Source organism: Oncorhynchus keta, chromosome 1 (genome assembly GCF_023373465.1).
Source record: "Oncorhynchus keta strain PuntledgeMale-10-30-2019 chromosome 1, Oket_V2, whole genome shotgun sequence".
NCBI classification, from domain to species: Eukaryota; Metazoa; Chordata; class Actinopteri; order Salmoniformes; family Salmonidae; genus Oncorhynchus; species Oncorhynchus keta.
The window spans coordinates 65771098-65793197 of record NC_068421.1 but is presented as its reverse complement, the minus strand read 5'-3'; the positions used below and the strand labels follow the sequence as shown (position 1 = coordinate 65793197).

The 22100-nt window shown below is 43.7% G+C and overlaps 1 protein-coding gene across 5 annotated transcripts in view; it reads left to right on the top strand.

The window, feature by feature from the left end:
• Nucleotides 1-22100, top strand: part of ttc39a (tetratricopeptide repeat domain 39A) — a 42173-nt gene that overhangs the window by 4584 nt on the left and 15489 nt on the right. For all 5 annotated transcript variants that reach the window (XM_035782086.1, XM_035782093.1, XM_035782078.2 and 2 more), the window contains one exon: nucleotides 10007-10111. In XM_035782086.1, the coding sequence (XP_035637979.1) occupies nucleotides 10007-10111 (105 nt within the window). The remainder of the gene's footprint in view (nucleotides 1-10006; nucleotides 10112-22100) is intronic.

Sequence of the window (22100 nt, the reverse complement as noted above, 5' to 3'; positions counted from 1 at the left end):
GGACAAGTTTGCTATCTTTGGTCTGATAAACAACTTAACTTGCTCTCCAACATAACAGCCAAGTCACTTGACATTTTTGATGTGCGTCAGCAGGTTTTCTTTATTCAATAAGAAATATCACATTTTATTAAAGGTGGTGTACTGATGGACCTTTTTAGATGGAAATACAGAAGCTACTGGAATGCATCCATCTTTCTGTATCGTTATACTGCATTACTTTTCAGGTATTGCTTATACATTTCATTATAACTAAGTGAATTGAATATGTTCATGACTGTGTGTGATACTATTAGGCCCTAGACTGTCTGTGTTGCACTGACATTCATCACTGTGTGTTAGTGAGCAGGAAATTACAGGCTGGTGCTGGTCATAGGTTGGATGGATGGTATGGTCATCCCCATGTCATTAGCCTGTGAATGAGTGGAAATACAGGCTTGTTGTTCCATATGATCCCTAGTGGACTCATTATAGTTTGAGAGATTTCAACCATGGTCTAGCACAGGGATGGGCAACTGGCAGCACACCCTTTTGTAGGCCCGTGGATTCATTTAGGAAACATAGAAACTCAGTTGCGAGAACTCAATTGCGGTCTCAACTTACTGTTGAGTTAGAATAGTACCTAAGGTGCAATTTCGAAATTTGTTTGCGCATCAGCAGTTTTTCCTCTTATGTCAGTCACGGACAGTCACTCAATTCGCCCATTTCAGGATTTGTTTTTTAGATTGTTAAGTTAGTCTAGCCAGCTATCTAAACTTGTAGTTGTCATGGTCGAATTACAGAGCATGGGGCTCCCATTGATTTTGTTAGTCATTCTCACTCAGATATCATACTAAAACCTGTAAACATTTCTCTCCAAATCAAATCAAATTTTATTTGTCACATACACATGGTTAGCAGATGTTAATGCGAGTGTAGCGAAATGCTTGTGCTTCTAGTTCCGACAATGCAGTGATAACCAACAAGTAATCTAACTAACAATTCCAAAACTACTGTCTTATACACAGTGTAAGGGGATAAAGAATATGTACATAAGGATATATGAATTGGTGATGGTACAGAGCAGCATACAGTAGATGGTATCGAGTACAGTATATACATATGAGATGAGTATGTAGACAAAGTAAACAAAGTGGCATAGTTAAAGTGGCTAGTGATACATGTATTACATAAGGATGCAGTCGATGATGTAGAGTACAGTATATACGTATGCATATGAGATGAATAATGTAGGGTAAGTAACATTATATAAGGTAGCATTGTTTAAAGTGGCTAGTGATATATTTTACATAATTTCCCATTATTAAAGTGGCTGGAGTTGAGTCAGTGTTTTGGCAGCAGCCACTCAATGTTAGTGGTGGCTGTTTAACAGTCTGATGGCCTTGAGATAGAAGCTGTTTTTCAGTCTCTCGGTCCCAGCTTTGATGCACCTGTACTGACCTCGCCTTCTGGATGATAGCGGGGTGAACAGGCAGTGGTTCGGGTGGTTGATGTCCTTGATGATCTTTATGGCCTTCCTGTAACATCGGGTGGTGTAGGTGTCCTGGAGGGCAGGTAGTTTGCCCCCAGTGATGCGTTGTGCAGACCTCACTACCCTCTGGAGAGCCTTACGGTTGAGGGCGGAGCAGTTGCCGTACCAGGCGGTGATACAGCCCGCCAGGATGCTCTCGATTGTGCATCTGTAGAAGTTTGTGAGTACTTTTGGTGACAAGCCGAATTTCTTCAGCCTCCTGAGGTTGAAGAGGCGCTGCTGCGCCTTCTTCACGACGCTGTCAGTGTGAGTGGACCAATTCAGTTAGTCTGTGATGTGTATGCCTAGGAACTTAAAACTTGCTACCCTCTCCACTACTGTTCCATCGATGTGGATAGGGGGGTGTTCCCTCTGCTGTTTCCTGAAGTCCACAATCATCTCCTTAGTTTTGTTGACGTTGAGTGTGAGGTTATTTTCCTGACACCACACTCCGAGGGCCCTCACCTCCTCCCTGTAGGCCGTCTCGTCGTTGTTGGTAATCAAGCCTATCACTGTTGTGTCGTCCGCAAACTTGTTGATTGAGTTGGAGGCGTGCGTGGCCACGCAGTCGTGGGTGAACAGGGAGTACAGGAGAGGGCTCAGAACGCACCCTTGTGGGGCCCCCGTGTTGAGGATCAGCGGGGAGGAGATGTTGTTGCCTACCCTCACCACCTGGGGGCGGCCCGTCAGGAAGTCCAGTACCCAGTTGCACAGGGCGGGGTCGAGACCCAGGGTCTCGAGCTTGATGACGAGCTTGGAGGGTACTATGGTGTTGAATGCCGAGCTGTAGTCGATGAACAGCATTCTCACATAGGTATTCCTCTTGTCCAGGTGGGTTAGGGCAGTGTGCAGTGTGGTTGAGATTGCATCGTCTGTGGACCTATTTGGGCGGTAAGCAAATTGGAGTGGGCCTAGGGTGTCAGGTAGGGTGGAGGTGATATGGTCCTTGACTAGTCTCTCAAAGCACTTCATGATGACGGAAGTGAGTGCTACGGGTCGGTAGTCGTTTAGCTCAGTTACCTTAGCTTTCTTGGGAACAGGAACAATGGTGGTCCTCTTGAAGTATGTGGGAACAGCAGACTGGTATAGGGATTGATTGAATATGTCCGTAAACACACCGGCCAGCTGGTCTGCGCATGCTCTGAGGGCGCGGCTGGGGATGCCGTCTGGGCCTGCAGCCTTGCGAGGGTTAACACGTTTAAATGTCTTACTCACCTCGGCTGCAGTGAAGGAGAGACCGCATGTTTTCGTTGCAGGCCGTGTCAGTGGCACTGTATTGTCCTCAAAGCGGGCAAAAAAGTTATTTAGTCTGCCTGGGAGCAAGACATCCTGGTCCGTGACTGGGCTGGGTTTCTTCTTGTAGTCCGTGATTGACTGTAGACCCTGCCACATGCCTCTTGTGTCTGAGCCGTTGAATTGAGATTCTACTTTGTCTCTGTACTGACGCTTAGCTTGTTTAATAGCCTTGCGGAGGGAATAGCTGCACTGTTTGTATTCGGTCATGTTGCCAGACACCTTGCCCTGATTAAAAGCAGTGGTTCGCGCTTTCAGTTTCACGCGAATGCCACCATCAATCCACGGTTTCTGGTTTGGGAATGTTTTTATCGTTACTATGGGAACGACATCTTCGACGCACGTTCTAATGAACTCGCACACCGAATCAGCGTATTCGTCAATATTTTTATCTGACGCAATACGAAACATGTCCCAGTCCACGTGATGGAAGCAGTCTTGGAGTGTGGAGTCAGCTTGGTCTGACCAGCGTTGGACATACCTCAGCGTGGGAGCCTCTTGTTTAAGTTTCTGCCTGTAGGCAGGGATCAACAAAATGGAGTCGGGGTCAGCTTTTCCGAAAGGGGGGCGGGGCAGGGCCTTATATGCGTCGCGGAAGTTAGAGTAACAATGATCCAAGGTTTTACCACTCCTGGTTGCGCAATCGATATGCTGATAAAATTTAGGGAGTCTTGTTTTCAGATTAGCTTTGTTAAAATCCCCAGCTACAATGAATGCAGCCTCCGGATAAATGGTTTCCAGTTTGCAAAGAGTTAAATAAAGTTTGTTCAGAGCCATCGATGTGTCTGCTTGGGGGGTGATATATACGGCTGTGATTATAATCGAAGAGAATTCTCTTGGAAGATATTGCGGTCTACATTTGATTGTGAGGAATTCTAAATCAGGTGAACAGAAGGATTTGAGTTCCTGTATGTTTCCTTCATCACACCATGTCTCGTTAGTCATGAGGCATACGCCCCCGCCACTCTTCTTACCAGAAAGATGTTTGTTTCTGTCGGCGCGATGCGTGGAGAAACCCGTTGGCTGCACCGCATCGGATAGCGTCTTCCCAGTAAGCCATGTTTCCGTGAAGCAGAGAACGTTGCAGTCTCTGATGTCCCTCTGGAATGCTACCCTTGCTCGGATTTCGTCAACCTTGTTGTCAAGAGACTGGACATTGGCAAGAAGAATGCTGGGGAGTGGTGCGCGATGTGCCCTTGTTCGGAGTCTGACCAAAAGACCGCTACGTTTCCCTCTTTTTCGGAGTCGTTTTCTTGGGTCGCTGCATGCGATCCATTCCGTTGTCCTCCACCCTATGGCAGAAGGTGTACAATTGCAGTAAATTAGCTGTAAAACTGCTAATTTGTCTCTTCGTCTCATGACAAAATTAGTAGAATTGCATGAAATGAATTATAAAATTGCTAAATCTTTTCTCCGCCCATGGCAAAATGTGTAGAACTACAGCAAACTTGCTGTAATTTTTTTATTTTAAATCTCCGCTGTCAAGAGCAGGGCCGCTAAAATGTTTGGTTCACAAGGGTCCCCATTTGGGCACCCAAAGGGTTAAGGCCGGCTCTGACTGCATGTGTTGGTATGGATGTCGTTGAACAGACCCACGAGACACTTCTGCCCCTAATGATGAATTCAGATTTTTTGTGGTTCCCACCCCATCAATGTTGCCCTGGTCTAGCATAAAGAAGTCATATGTATCACTGATCTGCAGGAATGTAAAGGGATGTCAGTTAGCCGTCTTCATTGTAGAGATTCTCCTCAGTTGTGTCAGCCAGACTCCATTGTTTGGTTCAATACATTGTGTCCATGAGCCCAATTTGCTGAGAAGACATTATGTCGACTTTGGGACTGTTAAGCTTGGGGTGGTTTAGGTATGGTACAGTTTGGCAAATAGTGTGACGAACCCCCACTTTGTTGTGAACTTCAGAGGCCTCAGCCAAATTGTTGCTGTGTCATTCTCAGTATAACTCTGGACAGCTTTCTTGGAACCTTTTTATGAAATGTTATTGTGGTCACACCGTGGCTTCATAGGTACAGAACATTTCTAAAATATTTGTTGTAAACAAACATAAAACATGTTAATCAATGAAAGTACAGATGAAGTTGGAAGTTTACATACACTTAGTTTGGAGTCATTAACTCGTTTTTCAACCACTCCACAAATTTCTTGTTGACAAACTATAGTTTTGGCAAGTCGGTTAGGACATCTACTTTGTGCATGACACATGCCATTTTTTCAACAGTTGTTTACAGAGAGATTATTTTACTTATAATTCACTGTATCACAATTCCAGTGGGTCAGAAGTTTACATACACTAAATTGACAGTGCCTTTAAACAGCTTGGAAAATCTGGAAAATTCTGTAATGGCTTTAGAAGCTTTTGTTAGGCTAATTGACATAATTTGAGTCAATTGGAGGTGTACCTGTGGATGTATTTCAAGGCAATGCCTCTTTGCTTGACATCATTGGAAAATCGCAAGAAATCAGCCAAGACCTCAGAAACAAATTGTAGACCTCCACAAGTCTTGTTCATCCTTGAGAGCAATTTCCAAATGCCTGAAGGTACCACATTCATCTGTACAAACAATAGTACGCAAGTATAAACACCATGGGACCACACAGCCGTCATACAGCACAGGAAGGAGACACGTTCTGTCTCCTAAAGATGAACGTACTTTGGTGCGAAAAGTGCAAAACAATCCCAGAACAGCAGCAAAGGACCTTGTGAAGATGCTGGAGGAAACAGGTACAAAAGTATCTATATCCACAGTAAAACTAGTCCTATATCGACATAACCTGAAAGGCCGCTCAGCAAGGAGGAAGCCACTGCTCCAAAACCGTCATAAAGCCAGACTACGGTTTGCAACTGCACATGGGGACAAAGATCGCACTTTTTGGAGAAATGTCCTCTGGTCTGAACAAAAATAGAACAGTTTGGCCATAATTACCATCGTTGTGTTTGGAGGTAAAAGGGGGAGGCTTGCAAGCCGAGGAACACCATCTCAACATGAAGCACTGGGGTGGCAGCATCATGTTGTGGGGGTGCTTTGCTGAAGGAGGGACTGGTGCACTTCACAAAATAGATGGCATCATGAGGAAGTAACATTATGTGGATATATTGAAGGAACATCTCAAGACATCAGTCAGGAAGTTAAAGCTTGGTCACAAATGGGTCTTCCAAATGGACAATGACCCCAAGCATACTTCCAAAGTTGTGGCAAAATGCCTTAAGAACAAGAAAGTCAAGGTATTGGGGTGGCCATCACAAAGCCCTGACCTCAATCCTATAGAAAATGTGTGGGCAGAACTGATAAAGCGTGTGCGAGCAAGGAGGTCTACAAGCCTGACACTGTTACACCAGCTCTGTCAGGAAGAATGGGCCAAAATTCACCCAACTTTTTGTGGAAAGCTTGTGGAAGGCTACCCAAAACGTTTGACCCAAGTTAAACAATTTAAAGGCAATGCTACCAAATACTAATTGAGTGTATGTAAACATCTGACCCACTGGGAATGTGATGAAAGAAATAAAAGCTGAAATAAATCATTCTCTCTACTATTACTCTGGCATTTCACATTCTTAAAATAAAGTGGTGATCCTAACTGATCTAAGACAGGGAATCTTAACTATGATTAAATGTCAGAAATTGTGAGTTTAAATGTATATAGTCAGGTGTATGTGAACTTCCGACTTCAACTGTACATAGTGCTCTATTGTTTTTAATGGAGAGGAGTCTTGACATCACCAACAGAGATTTGTTTGGATGAAGATTCTAGCTTTATATTAAAAGATGTGGTGAAACCCCACTTATTTTTTTAATTAAATCACCCATTTGAAAGACCCGTAATTTGATGCAGAGCGAATGAGAAAGCAGCTCACTGACGAAACAGTGAGAAGAATCCAATCTTGTCAGATAAGAAAAATCTAGCGTTAGGCTGATAGCAGTAAAAGAACACTCAATAGTAGATGCAGTGAAAACCATGTACACTGAACAAAAATATAAATGCAACATGCAACAATTTCAAATAAGGAAATCAGTCAATTGAAATAAATGATTTCGGCCCTAATCTATGGATTTCACATGACTGGGAATACAGATATGCATGGGAGTGGATCAGAGAACCAGTCAGTATCTGGTGTGACCACCATTTGCCTCATGCAGTGTGACTTCTCCTTTGCATAGAGTTGATCAGGCTGTTGATTGTGGAATGTTGTTCCACTCCTCTTCAATGGCTGTGTGAAGTTGCTGGATATTGACGGGAACTGGAACACGCCGTGGTACACTTCAATCCAGAGTATTCCAAATATGTTCAATTGGTGAAATGTCTGGTGAGAATGCAGGCCATGGAAGAACCGGGACATTTTCAGCTTCCAGGAATTGTTTATAGATCCTTCCGACATGGGGCTGTGCATTATCCTGGTGAAACATGAGGTGATGGCGGCGGATGAATGGCACCTCAATGGGCCTCAGGATCTCGTCACGGTATCTCTGTGCATGCAAATTGCCATCGATAAAATGCCATTGTGTTCGTTGTGTGTAGCTTATACCATAACCCCACCACCACCATGGGGCATTCTTCTTCACAACGGTGACATCTGCAAACCACTCGCCGACACAACGTCATATCATCTGCCCGGTACAGTTGAAACCGGGATTACTCAGTGAAGAGCACACATCTCCAGCATGACAGTGGCCATCAAAGGTGAGCATTTTCCCACTGAAGTCGGTTACGACACGCCAAACTACAGTCATGTCAAGACCCTGGTGAAGAGGACGACCACACAGATGAGTTTGGTTGGTTGTGTGGTGCAAAACCACAGTTTGGTTGGTTTGGTTGTGCAAACCCACAATTTCATCAGCTGTCCAGCTGGAGTGGTTACACGTGGTCTGTGGTTGTGAGGCCGGTTGGATGTACTGTCTAAATCTCTGCAACAACTTTGGATGCGGCTTATCCATTTACATTACATTTACATTTAAGTCATTTAGCAGACGCTCTTATCCAGAGCGACTTACAAATTGGTGCATACACCTTATGACATCCAGTGGAACAGCCACTTACAATAGTGCATCTAAATCTTTTTAGGGGGGTGAGAAGGATTACTTACCCTATCCTAGGTATTCCTTGAAGAGGTGGGGTTTCAGGTGTCTCCGGAAGGTGGTGATTGACTCCGCTGTCCTGGCGTCGTGAGGAAGTTTGTTCCACCATTGGGGGCCAGAGCAGCGAACAGTTTTGACTGGGCTGAGCGGGAACTGTACTTCCTCAGTGGTAGGGAGGCGAGCAGGCCAGAGGTGGATGAACGCAGTGCCCTTGTTTGGGTGTAGGGCCTGATCAGAGCCTGGAGGTACTGAGGTGCCGTTCCCCTCACAGCTCCGTAGGCAAGCACCATGGTCTTGTAGCGGATGCGAGCTTCAACTGGAAGCCAGTGGAGAGAGCGGAGGAGCGGGGTGACGTGAGAGAACTTGGGAAGGTTGAACACCAGACGGGCTGCGGCGTTCTGGATGAGTTGTAGGGGTTTAATGGCACAGGCAGGGAGCCCAGCCAACAGCGAGTTGCAGTAATCAAGACGGGAGATGACAAGTGCCTGGATTAGGACCTGCGCCGCTTCCTGTGTGAGGCAGGGTCGTACTCTGCGGATGTTGTAGAGCATGAACCTACAGGAACGGGACACCGCCTTGATGTTAGTTGAGAACGACAGGGTGTTGTCCAGGATCACGCCAAGGTTCTTAGCGCTCTGGGAGGAGGACACAATGGAGTTGTCAACCGTGATGGCGAGATCATGGAACGGGCAGTCCTTCCCGGGAGGAAGAGGAGCTCCGTCTTGCTGAGGTTCAGCTTGAGGTGGTGATCCGTCATCCACACTGATATGTCTGCCAGACATGCAGAGATGCGATTCGCCACCTGGTCATCAGAAGGGGGAAAGGAGAAGATTAATTGTGTGTCGTCTGCATAGCAATGATAGGAGAGACCATGTGAGGTTATGACAGAGCCAAGTGACTTGGTGTATAGCGAGAATAAGAGAGGGCCTAGAACAGAGCCCTGGGGGACACCAGTGGTGAGAGCGCGTGGTGAGGAGACAGATTCTCGCCACGCCACCTGGTAGGAGCGACCTGTCAGGTAGGACGCAATCCAAGCGTGGGCCGCGCCGGAGATACCCAACTCGGAGAGGGTGGAGAGAAGGATCTGATGGTTCACAGTATCGAAGGCAGCCGATAGGTCTAGAAGGATGAGAGCAGAGGAGAGAGAGTTAGCTTTATCCGTAGAGAAATTAACATTCAATTATCTGGCAACAGCTCTGGTGGACATTCCTGCAGTTAGCATGCCAATTGCATGCTCCCGCAACTTGAGACATCTGTGGCATTGCGTGACAAAATGGAACATTTTAGAATAGCCTTTTATTGTCCCCAGCACAAGGTGTACCTGTGTAATGATCATGCTGTTTAATCAGTTTCTTGATATACCACACCTGTCAGGTGGATGGATTATCTTGACAAAGGACAAATGATCACTAACAGGGATGTAAACAAATATGTGCACAACATTTGAGAGAAAAAAACATTTTGTGCATATGGAACATTTCTGGGATCTTTTATTTCAGCTCATGAAACATGGGACCAACACTTTACTTGTTGCGTTTATATTTTTGTCCAGTGTAAAAGCCTGCTCAGATTGGGTGGGAAAGTGAGACAATATCATGACCTACACTCCTCACAACGTTTGGAGGTTGTCCGTGTTCCCCTTGCCACCCCTCCCCCACACCCCCTCTAACAACAGAACAGGGGCACTGCAGCAGAGCTGCCTGGGAGAGAAAACAAGTGACGTGGCTCTTTTTAAAGATATCCGTTACTGTAGATGGAGCCAGTGAAGTGCTCCTTTGTCGTTAAAGCTGTGTCATCCTACTCTACAGGCTGCTACTCTACATAGAACTCAGACATGTCACCTAGTTGACATGAACAAACACAGGTTTTGTCCTGGGTTTCATTCATAAAACAATAGAATATATTTAGGTCCACTGGGAAGTTGGCAGTAATCAGCTTCTTTCATTCAACAATGTAAACCTAATTTATCAGAGGTAAATTATTTTCTGTTCTGAGGAGATGTCAAGAATATAATGTGTTATTCTAACATTTTGGTCCTGCACTGAGAAGCAATGGGTAGGTACTTAATTGACCTATGCTTCATCTCTCTGTCCCCTTTACCCCTTTTCTGTGTCTCAGGTCCCAGAAGTCGGACCTGTCTTTGGCCCTGGAGGACTGCATGGCAGCAATGGACCTGTTCCTGAGGAATGACTTTGATGAGGCCCTGTCCAGGCTTCGCTGCAGGTGAGAGACCTGCACCCTGGTAATGTAGTGTCCACACAGGTGGCTGGTGGTAATACACAATGTGACTGGTGCTACAGTGTACACTCTGAGCTGGTTTCATAAACATCACCACCTGTCCTGTTTGACACCCATTCAGCATTGTGTTCAAACACACCATCATTGGGTTTCTTAAATTTCCTCTGTGAATTTTCTCCTCCTTTATCATGGCCTTCTCAACATTCAATCTTTTCTCTTCTTTGGCCACTCCCAAGTCCCAGTTTCTCTCCAGCTCTCCCTACTGTGTCTTCCATTTGCCATCCTTTCAGTGTTTCACAACTCAATAGATGTACTTAATCCCTTTCAGTTCCCAATGTTGATATCCTGTCTTAGTTCTGAATACATGGTAGCCTAGTCTATGTATACAATTAATTTCTCCATTTCTTGGCATATTCTGTCAGCTCCAGCATGGGGCGAGACAAGGGGAGTGATGGTAGACTGAGTTGTGTATGCAGAGCAAAGGTGTAGGCACTTAAACTCCCCTATGGCTTCCTTTGTTTGCTATTCCAAGAAACCCGTTGTGAGAAAAGCCTCAAGAAAGCCTCCACGTCATCAGAATCCTAGTGTGTAATATCACCTAATGTTTGTTGAGCATAGGTTTACACAGCATTGTGTGGTAGAATAATGAAAAGAGAAAATCTATGGAAGGAAAAAAACCTGTAGAGAAAGCCTGTGGTGCTGAAATAGCAATGTCTCTCTCTCTCTCCATCTCTTCTTCCCTCTCTCCCTCCTTCCCCTCCCCTCAGGCTGATGTATTGTACTGAGGCAGTAAATTGGGCCAGGTATATTCCAGAACCTCTGCAGAGCAGTGAGCACACACAGTGGCAGGCTTTCTCCCATATACTAAACTCTTGTAATAATGCAGAGTATCTTTATACTGTGGGGTCTGCCCTTCCATGTCACAGAATGATGAACACAGCAATATAATGTATGTTTTAACGACTCATGGTGTAATCGTAACAACATACAGGAACTCAAGTCCTTTTTGTTCACCTGACCTAGAATTCCTCACAATCAAATGCTGACCATATTATATCCCAAGAGAATTCTCTTCGGTTTTTGTCACAGCCGTGAATATCCCCCGTCAAGCCGATCCCATGACGGCCTCCCAAGGAACTTCACTGAAACCATATATCCCGAGACTGCATTTATTTATTGTAGCTGGGGATTTTAACAAAGTAAATTTGAGAACAAGGCTACCTAAATTCTATCAGCATATTGATTGTAGCACTCGTGCGGACAATACACTGGATCACTGCTTTTCTAACTTCCGCGATACATACAAGGCCCTCCCCCTTCCTCCCTTCGGCAAATCTGACCACGACTCCATTTTTCTCCTCCCGTCCTATAGGCAGAAACTCAAACAGGATGTACCCGTGAATAGAACTATTCAACGCTGGTCTAATCGGAATCCACGCTTCAAGATTGTTTTGATGCACACTGGGAAATGTTCCGGGCAGCCTAATATCGAGAATAATATCGATTTATACACTGATTTGTTGAGTGAGTGCATTGGATATTTTGTACCCACTGTAATGATTTAAACCTACCCTAACCAGAAACCGTGTATAGATGGCGGCATTCGCGCTAAATTGAAAGCGCAAACCACCGCATTACACCATGAAAAGATGATTGGGAATATGGCTGAATACAAACTGTAGTTATTCCCTCCACAAGCCAATCAAACAAGCAAAATGACAGTTTAGGTGGAGTCGCAGTTTACAAAGTGGAGTCGCAATTCAACGGCTCAGACACGAGACGTATGTGGCAGGGTCTACAGAAAATCACGGACTACAAAAATAAAACTAGCCACATCACGGACACCGACGTCTTGCTTCCAGACAAACTAAATACCTTCTTTGCCCGCTTTGAGGATAATACAGTGCCACCGACGCGGCCCGCTACCAAGGACTGTGGGCTCTCCTCCTCCGTGGCCGATGTGAGTAAGACATTTAATTGTGTTAACCCTCGCAAGGCTGGCATCCCTAGCCGCGTCATCAGAGCATGTGTTTACGGACATATTCAATCTCTCCCTATCCCAGTCTACTGTCCCCACATGCTTCAAGATGGCCACCATTGTTCCTGTACCCAAGAAGGCAATGGTAACAGAACTAAATTACTATCGCCCCATAGCACTCATTTCTGTGATCATGAAGTGCTTTGAGAGACTAGTCAAGGATCATATCACCTCCACTTTACCTGCCACCCTAGTCCTACTTCAATTTGCATACCGCCCCAATAGGTCCACACTGCCCTATCCTATCTGGACAAGAGGCATATTTATGAAAGAATGCTGTTCATTGACTACAGCTCAGCATTCAACACCATAGTACCATCCAAACTCATCATTAAGCTTGCCGTTGAGCCCATGGTCTCAATGGCAACTGCACCGCCCACAACCGCAAGGCTCTCCAGAGGGTGGTGCGGTCTGCCCAACGCATCACCGGGGGCAAACTACCAGCCCTCTGGGACACTTACAGCACACGATGTCACAGGATGGCCAAAAGGATCATCAAGGACAACAACCATCCAAGCCACTGCCTGTTCACCCCGCTACCATCCAGAAGGCGAGGTCAGTACAGGTGCATCAAATCTGGGACCGAAAGACTGAAAAACAGCTTCTATCTCAAGGCCATCAGACTGCTGCTTGGTTATCGCTCATCCATATATTTATATGTATATATTCTTATTCCATCCCTTTACTTAGATTTGTGTGTATTAGGTAGTTGTTGTGGAATTGTTAGATTACTTGTTAGATATTACTGCACTGTCGGAACTAGAAGCACAAGCATTTCGCTACACTCGCAATAACATCTGCTAACCATGTGTATGTGACCAATAAAATGTGATTATTTGATTAGCTATACAGTACCAGTCAAAAGATTGGACACCTACTTATTTGTTGGGGGACTGCACTTGAAGAAACATTCAAAGTTCTTGACATTTTCTGGACTGACTGACCTTCGTGTCTTAAAGTAATGATGGACTGTCATTTCTCTTTGCTTATTTGAGCTGTTCTTGCCATAATATGGACTTGGTCTTTTACCAAATAGGGCCATCTTTTGTATACCACCCCTACCTTGTCACAACAACTGATTACATTAACTTTTAACAAGGCACACCTGTTAATTGAAGCTGACAAAGGCTTGAAAGAGGAAAAAGGCACTGCAATGACATCAAAATAGCCAGCCTCATACTTTTAATTTCACAGCTTTAGCTTTTCTGATTAGAGAGTAAAATTATGCACTGCCTTCTGCTCTCTGAAGCTACTGTTTACCTGTACAAACATGCAGACTGGGCAAGGAACAGCAGCAGGCCTTACATAGTTGTCCGATCCCAATCAAGGACTTGCCAGTCCCACCTCATTCCTGACAACTATTGTGAGAGAAATGTCAAGATTGTTATAAGACTGTTATTGCATCAAGTTGTTGTTTTATGCAACAGAATAGAGGGTTCATATAACTCTATTCTGTCTGTGTGAACTGAAAGTGGGCCTCTGAGAGATTTACCACTGACAGTGGATTTACAAGGAGATAAACCTAACAAGACCGCATTCCCTTGCATGATTAGTGTATATGTGCCTGACTGGAATTTACCAGAAAGAGATGACTCGGGGCCAGACCCTGGTTTGTACACAATGAGACGTTTTTACATTAGATACTGTCGGCTGTGAATTATAAGTATCTTTCAACCAAATATTAACCTTGTGACCCACTCCATACATCTATTGTTTGTCATGTAGACTGAAGGGGGTGTATGTTGACTATAAAAGACCTTTGTCCCTTTGTCTTGGGGCTCTCAAAGAATCATCTGAGGGTGATTCATCGACCAGCCATCATTATCATAGAGCACTCAATCGATTCACTGTATATACTGTATGTGTGTTGTATTGACCTGCTCCCTTATTAATAAGTGAATAAAGATTTAGTTGAAGTATAACTCTGACTGGTGTCATACGTTTGTCTCTCCTCATTTGATAGTAAAGAAATTAACCACCACACTATATGTGAGTGTTGTAAACTAGGCATGTAACTGTTGGTAGTGTATACGTCGTGAAAGGTGAGGGTGGGGCTGTCCATCTATACTGAGAAATATGTAGAGATGGAACACACATGTTCATTGAAAGAGTGTAGCGTAATCGCCTAGCCAGACTCCGTCTCATTGGCTGTCCAACATTCTTCTGTAATTTTGGTAAATAACAGGTAATATATGGCAATCTATGGTAACTTTCTTAATTTACAGTGGGGCAAAAAAGCCACCAATTGTGCAAGTTCTCCCACTTAAAAAGATGAGAGAGGCCTGTAATTTTCATCATAGGTACACTATGACAGACAAAATGAGGAAAAAACATCCAGAAAATCGCATTGTAGGATTTTTAATGAATTTATTTGCAAATTAAGGTGGAAAATAAGTATTTGGTCACCTACAAACAAGCAGGATTTCTGGCTCTCACAGATCTATAACTTCTTCTTTAAGAGGCTCCTTTGTCCTCCACTAGTTACCTGTATTAATGGCACCTGTTTGAACTTGTTATCAGTATAAAAGACACCTGTTCACAACCTCAAACAGTCACACTCCAAACTCCACTATGGCCAAGACCAAAGAGCTGTCAAAGGACACCAGAAACAAAATTGTAGACCTGCACCAGGCTGGGAAGACTGCATCTGCAATAGGTAAGCAGCTTGGTTTGAAGAAATCAACTGTGGGAGCAATTGCTAGGAAATGGAAGACATACAAGACCACTGATAATCTCCCTCGATCTGGGGCTCCACGCAAGATCTCACCCCGTGGGGTCAAAATGATCACAAGAACGGTGAGCAAAAACCCCAGAACCACACAGGGGGACCTAGTGAATGACCTGCAGAGAGCTGGGACCAAAGTAACAAAGCCTACCATCAGTAACACACTACGCTGCCAGGGACTCAAATCCTGCAGTGCCAGACGTGTCCCCCTGCTTAAGCCAGTACATGTCCCTCTGAAGTTTTCTAGAGAGCATTTGGATGATCCAGAAGAAGATTGGGAGAATGTCATATGGTCAGATGAAACCAAAATAGCACCATACCTACTGTGAAGCATGGGGGTGGAAACATCATGCTTTGGGGCTGTTTTTCTGCCAATGGACCAGGACGACTGATCCGTGTAAAGGAAAGAATGAATGGGGCCATGTATCGTGAGATTTTGAGTGAAAACCTCCTTCCATCAGCAAGGGTGTTGAAGATGAAATGTGGCTGGGTCTTTCAGCATGACAATGATCCCAAACACACCGCCCGGGCAACGAAGGAGTGGCTTCGTAAGAAGCATTTCAAGGTCCTGGAGTGGCCTAGCCAGTCTCCAGATCTATACCCCATAGAAAATCTTTGGAGGGAGTTGAAGGTCCGTGTTGCCCAGCAACAGCCCCAAAACATCACTGCTCTAGAGGAGATCTGCATGGAGGAATGGGCCAAAATACCAGCAACAGTGTGTGAAAACCTTGTGAAGACTTACAGACAACGTTTGACCTCTGTCATTGCCAAGTATTGAGATTAACTTTTGTTATTGACCAAATACTTATTTTCCACCATCATTTGCAAATACATTTATTAAAAATCCTACAATGTGATTTTCTGGAATTTCTTTTCTCATTTTGTCTGTCATAGTTGAAGTGTATCTATGATGAAAATTACAGGCCTCTCTCATCTTTTTAAGTGGGAGAATGTGCACAATTGGTGGTTGACTAAATACTTTTTTGCCCCACTGTACCTTGGAACAACTTTCAAAATGTTTATTCATAAACCATACCAGTCAAAAGTTTGGACACACCTGCTCATTCAAGGCTTTTTCTTTATTTGTACTATTTTCTACATTGTAGAATAATAGTGAAGACATAAACTATGAAATAACATATGGAATCATGTAGTAACCAAAATAGTGTTTTGGTTACTACATATAAAATATATATTTTATATTTGAGATTCTTCAAAGTAGCAACCCTTTGCCTTGATGACAGCTTTGCACAGTCTTGGCATTCTCTCAACCAGCTTCACCTGGAATGCTTTTCCAACAGCCTTGAAGGAGTTCCCACATATGATAGGCACTTGTTGGCTGCTTTTCCTTCACTCTGCAGTCCAACTAATCACAAATCATCTCAATTGGGTTGAGGTCGGGTGATTATGGAGGCCAGATCATCTGATGCAGCATTCCATCACTCTCCTTTTTGGTCAAATAGACCTTACACCGCCTGGACGTGTGTTGGGTCATTGTCCTGTTGAAAAACAAATGATAGTTCCACTAAGCGCAAACCAGATGGGATGGCGTATCACTGTAGAATGCTGTGGTAACCATGCTGGTTAAGTGTGTCTTGAATTCTAAATAAATCACTGACAGTGTCACCAGCAAAGCACCATCGCACCTCCTCCTCCATGCTTCACTTGTCTATCTCCACAACAGTCAACAACAGAAGCCAGGCAGCAGGCACAAACATCCCAATTCATGGCCTGTTTTTACCATTCTGCACTTTCTCATGACTAAATATCTCTTGATTTATGTCTTCCTTTTAAATAATATGTGTATGGTTTTTGATGTGACATACATTTGATGATAAAGTGTATATTTACACATAGTGAAAGTGAGTCACACAAAAAGCAAAACTTTATTTTCGATAGGTAAGTTACCCAGGAAGACACTACTCATCTTGTGGCTAATCTGGATGTCATAAGGTGAATGCACCAATTTGTAATTCGCTCTGGATAAGAGCGTCTGCTAAATGACTTAAATGTAAATGTAATAGACTAATGATTTTGTAAGTGCTGCTTCTTTTTGTACAGAAGTCCTCTCGGTAGTCCCATGAGTTGTTTTGTGGTCAATGGCAGTCAAATGTCAGGCATGCAGACATGCAACATTCCAGTTAAGAGACTTCTGTCGCACCTGCATTGTCTCATAGCTACTTTGACTATGGTGGAACTTTCTGGGAACCAGTCAGACCAGCACTCTTGGGTGTGCATTGTCAGATCTGCAGTGTCACATTCAGGGACTTAACTTGGGCCTGTTTCCAAGGGAAAATGTTATAACTTAGGGTATATTCACATATAGTTCTCTTTAAAACAACCAATCTCAGTCCTCTTTAAAGTGAACTCTCGGGTAAAAAAAATAGCAAAATAACTCTGTTCTCTTTGTATTCACACTGCCCTTGGCTTTGAATGAGGACTCAACTCTTTTGCCTGTTCACTTCACCTATTTTGTGGTCTGTCCTCTTTGCGTTCACATTGCTATATTTAGAATTGGAACCAATAACTTTTTCCTACATTCTCTCAATGCAATCTGGGTTTTTACAAATGTAGGACAAGCTATTCCATCAGAATGTGTTATTCGACAGCTAGATATACGTACTTACAGTGGGGAGAACAAGTATTTGATACACTGCCGATTTTGCAGGTTTTCCTACTTACAGAGCATGTAGAGGTCTGTCATTTTTATCTTAGGTACAGTTCAACTGTGAGAGACGGAATCTAAAACAAAAATCCAGAAAATCACATTGTATGATTTTTAAATCATTAATTTGCATTTTATTGCATGACATAAGTATTTGATCACCCACCAACCAGTAAGAATTCCGTCTCTCACAGTTTTTCTTTAAGAAGCCCTCCTGTTCTCCACTCATTACCTGTATTAACTGCACCTGTTTGAACTTGTTACCTGTATAAAAGACACCTGTCCACACATTCAATCAAACAGACTCCAACCTCTCCACAATGGCCAAGACCAGAGAGCTATGTAAGGGATAAAATTGTGTACGGGATAAAATTGAATACCTGCACAAGGCTGGGATGGGCTACAGGACAATAGGCAAGCAGCTTGGCGAGCAGGCAACAACTGTTGGCGCAATTATTAGAAAATGGAAGAAGTTCAAGGTGACGGTCAATCACCCTCGGTCTGGGGCTCCATGCAAGATCTCACCTCGTGGGGCATCAATGATCATGAGGAAGGTGAGGGATCAGCCCAGAACTACACGGCAGGACCTGGTCAATGACCTGAAGAGAGCTGGGACCACAGTCTCAAAGAAAACCATTAGTAACACACTACGCTGTCATGGATTAAAATCCTGCAGCGCACGCAAGGTCCCCCTGCTCAAGCCAGAGCATGTCCAGGCTGGATGATCCAGAGGAGGAATGGGAGAAGGTCATGTGGTCTGATGAGACAAAAATAGAGCTTTTTGGTCTAAACTCCACTCGCTGTGTTTGGAAGAAGAAGAAGGATGAGTACAACCCCAAGAACACCATCCCAACCGTGAAGCATGGAGGTGGAATCATCATTCTTTGGGGATGCTTTTCTGCAAAGGGGACAGGACGACTGCACCGTATTGAGGGGAGGATGGATGGGGCCATGTATCGTGAGATCTTGGCCAACAACCTCCTTCCCTCAGTGAGAGCATTGAAGATGGATCGTGGCTGGGTCTTCCAGCATGACAATGACTTGAAACACACAGCCCGGGCAACTAAGGAGTGGCTCCGTAAGAAGCATCTCAAAGTCCTGGAGTGGCCTAGCCAGCCTCCAGACCTGAACCAAATAAAACATCTTTGGAGGGAGCTGAAAGTCTGTATTGCCCAGCGACAGCCCCGAAACCTGAAGGATCTGGAGAAGGACTGTATGGAGGAGTGGACCACAATCCCTGCTGCAGTGTGTGCAAACCTGGTCAAGAACTACAGGAAACGTATGATCTCTGTAATTGCAAACAAAGGTTTCTGTACCAAATATTAAGTTCTGCTTTTCTGATGTATCAAATACTTATGTCATGCAATAAAATGCAAATGAACTACTTAAAAATCATACAATGTGATTTTCTGGATTTTAGTTTTAGATTCCGTCTCTCACAGTTGATATGTACCTATGATAACAATTACAGACCTCTACATGCTTTGTAAGTAGGAAAAACTGCAAAATCGGCAGTTTATCAAATACTTGTTCTCCCCACTGTATATTTTTGAAGCTAATAGATTGCATTTAGTTAAAAGATGAGACATAATAATTGTCATCAGAAGATACAATTAACCATGTAAATATTATTGGTAACAGAATAAATAGCTGAAGAATAACTGCGGATTAAATAAATACTGTAATCGAACATTTTACACCCAATGTAGGCTACTGCCCCTTTAAGAGCTAGAATAGATTTTGAACCCTATGTTGGTGTCTTCTCATGCTATTCGAACCCTACAATCGAATAAACAGCTTGTGTAAAGAAATAATCTTAACTAAAAACTCCACACATGTTTTGACATTTCTATGCATCCTTGACAACCGCTAATCAATAGGCCTAACCAGTGGCAATTTGAGCATATAAAACTTGGTCAGGCAAAACAGAAATTGTGGGAACATGCCAGCAAAGCCACAACGCTAAACAATACATGAATTGCACTATAACGGTTACAAACGCTGCACACAAACTGGTAGGGTAGGTAGGGCCTACATAAAGCTATCCCAACAGCAGAGTCCCAACAGCAGAGTCCCAACAGCAGTCCCAACACCTTATCACTGCTACACCTGGCTATCAGCTGAGCCTTGTCTGGCAGCGAAACAGTTCATTCAGCCTCATTTACTGCCTTTAAAAAAAACATAGCTGATATGGCTTACTTGCTTAAACAATTAAATAAATGTGGTTTCTACTGACAATTGAGATGTGCAAACTATAGCATGAGGGGACAACAAGCGGATAAGAGGCAATCCGTAATTTCGATTAAGACATTAATGAGCGAGCGACGACGGACGTAGTCAATATAACTATTTGTTCAGCACTTTTGTACAGTGACAGAATTCAGAACATGGGCCGTTCCTACAGTGTACTTACTCCCTGTATAACACGTCAGAACCGTAGGATAAATAAATGGGTCATATGAAAAGACGATGAAAGCTCTCACAATATTTGATGATTACATTTATCTAAAACAGGTGTTTGGCTACAAGTGCACCACCAAGTCAGAAAAGTAGGCGAAATTTAGAGGTGAAAATAGACCAAATTATTAGGGTGAGACACATTAAACGCCGTTTGGCTCTCTTTGACGCGTTAAATAAGCTTTTAATTTGACACGACAAATAACACAACACAACAATAACAATTCTATTATAGAATGCTGTGTGTGCTGAATTTGAACGTGCAAACCAAGCACCATCACTCCTATCAGTAGCACTGTCAAAGTTGTACAAAAAAGTTTGCAAACAAGCACACACCGGCCACTGGCCACGAACAATGTTTTTACAATACCGCGATGGTGATTAGACCAAATTATTAGGGTGAGGCACATGGGCTATTAACAGCTTACTACACAACATACACTTAGTATAACTTTCTTAGCAACAGTATACATATCTACCTTGCATATTACATTAATTATGCAGTAGCATACAATACATTTTTGGACTCACCTTGTGAAGGTGTTGTGGCGATCCTTTGTGGACTTATTTTGTCATCAAACTTTGTCATCAAAGTCTGGCATTCTCTGGATTTATAGTGGGACCACACAGCCACTCCACTGAATAGCAGGCTAGTGGTTGCTTTGCAATGCTTGCAGTTAGCCACTGATTCCTTACAAACCACTCATTGTTGAATTTGCGATTTCCAACTTGTGTAATCTTAATGTCCAATGGGCACCGATATGTGTTATCTATAATTTCTCTTCATTATTTCACTTCATATGACAAGGCTTAAAAATGATTTGCCAGTAGATTGTCGCCTTGATTCATGATGATGACTTGATTCATGATGATGACTGCTAGTTAAGACTTTGAAAGTAAGATGTTGACATGATCAGTCCAATCTAAGCTTCTGTACATATAACGTGATTTGACGTGATTTTATCTGTGGCCAATGATCTTTAGCCTTGTTGGAAGGGCACTTGTAATATAACTCTATGGAAGGCTCTGCTCCACCTGCCCTGAATGACGGGTCGCCACTGGGCCTAACCAAAAACATTGTGGCTACATTGATCATCCTTGAGATGCTTCTACAACTTCATTGGAGTCCACCTGTGGTACATTCAATTAATTGCACAAGTTTTGGAAATCTGCACACCTGTCTATATAAGGTCCCACTGTTGACAATGCATGTCAGAGCAAAAACCAAGCCATGAGGTTGAAAGAATTGTCCGTAGAGCTCCGAGACAGGATTGTGTCGAGGCACAGAAATGGGGAAGAGTACCAAAACATTTCTGCAGCATTGAAGGTCCCTAAGAACACAGTGGCCTCCATCATTCTGAAATGGAAGAAGATGGGAGAACCTTCTCTGCAGCACTCCACCAATCAGGCCTTTATGGTAGTGGCCAGATGGAAGCCATTCCTCAGTAAAAGGCACGACAGCCCACTTCAAGTTTGCCAAAAGACACCTAAAGGACTCTCAGAACATGAGAAACCCAGAATATCTGGTCTGATGAAACCAAGATGGAATTCTTTGGCCTGAATGCCAAGCGTCACGTCTGGAGGAAACCTGGCACCATCCCTATGGTGAGTTATGGTGGTGGTAGCATCATGCTGTGGGGATGTTTTTCAGTGGCAGGGACTGGGAGACTAGTCAGGATCGAAGGAAAGATGAACGGAGCAAAGTACAGAGAGATCCTTGATTGAAAACCTACTCCAGAGCACTCAGGACCACATACTGAAGGTTCACCTTCCAACAGGACAACAACCCTAAGCACACAGCCAAGACAACGTAAGGGACATGAACCCAGTTGAACATCTCCGGAGAGACCTGAAAATAGCTTTGCAGCAACTCTCCCCATCCAACCTGACAGAGCTTGAGATGATCTGCAGAGAAGAATGAGAGAAACTCCCCAAATACAGGTGTGCCAAGCTTGTAGCGTCATACCCAAGAAGACTCGAGGCTGTAATCGCTGCCAAAGATGCTTCAACAAAGTATTGAGTAAAATGTCTGAATACTTATGTAAATGTGATATTTCATTTTTTTATTTATATAAATGTGAATACATTT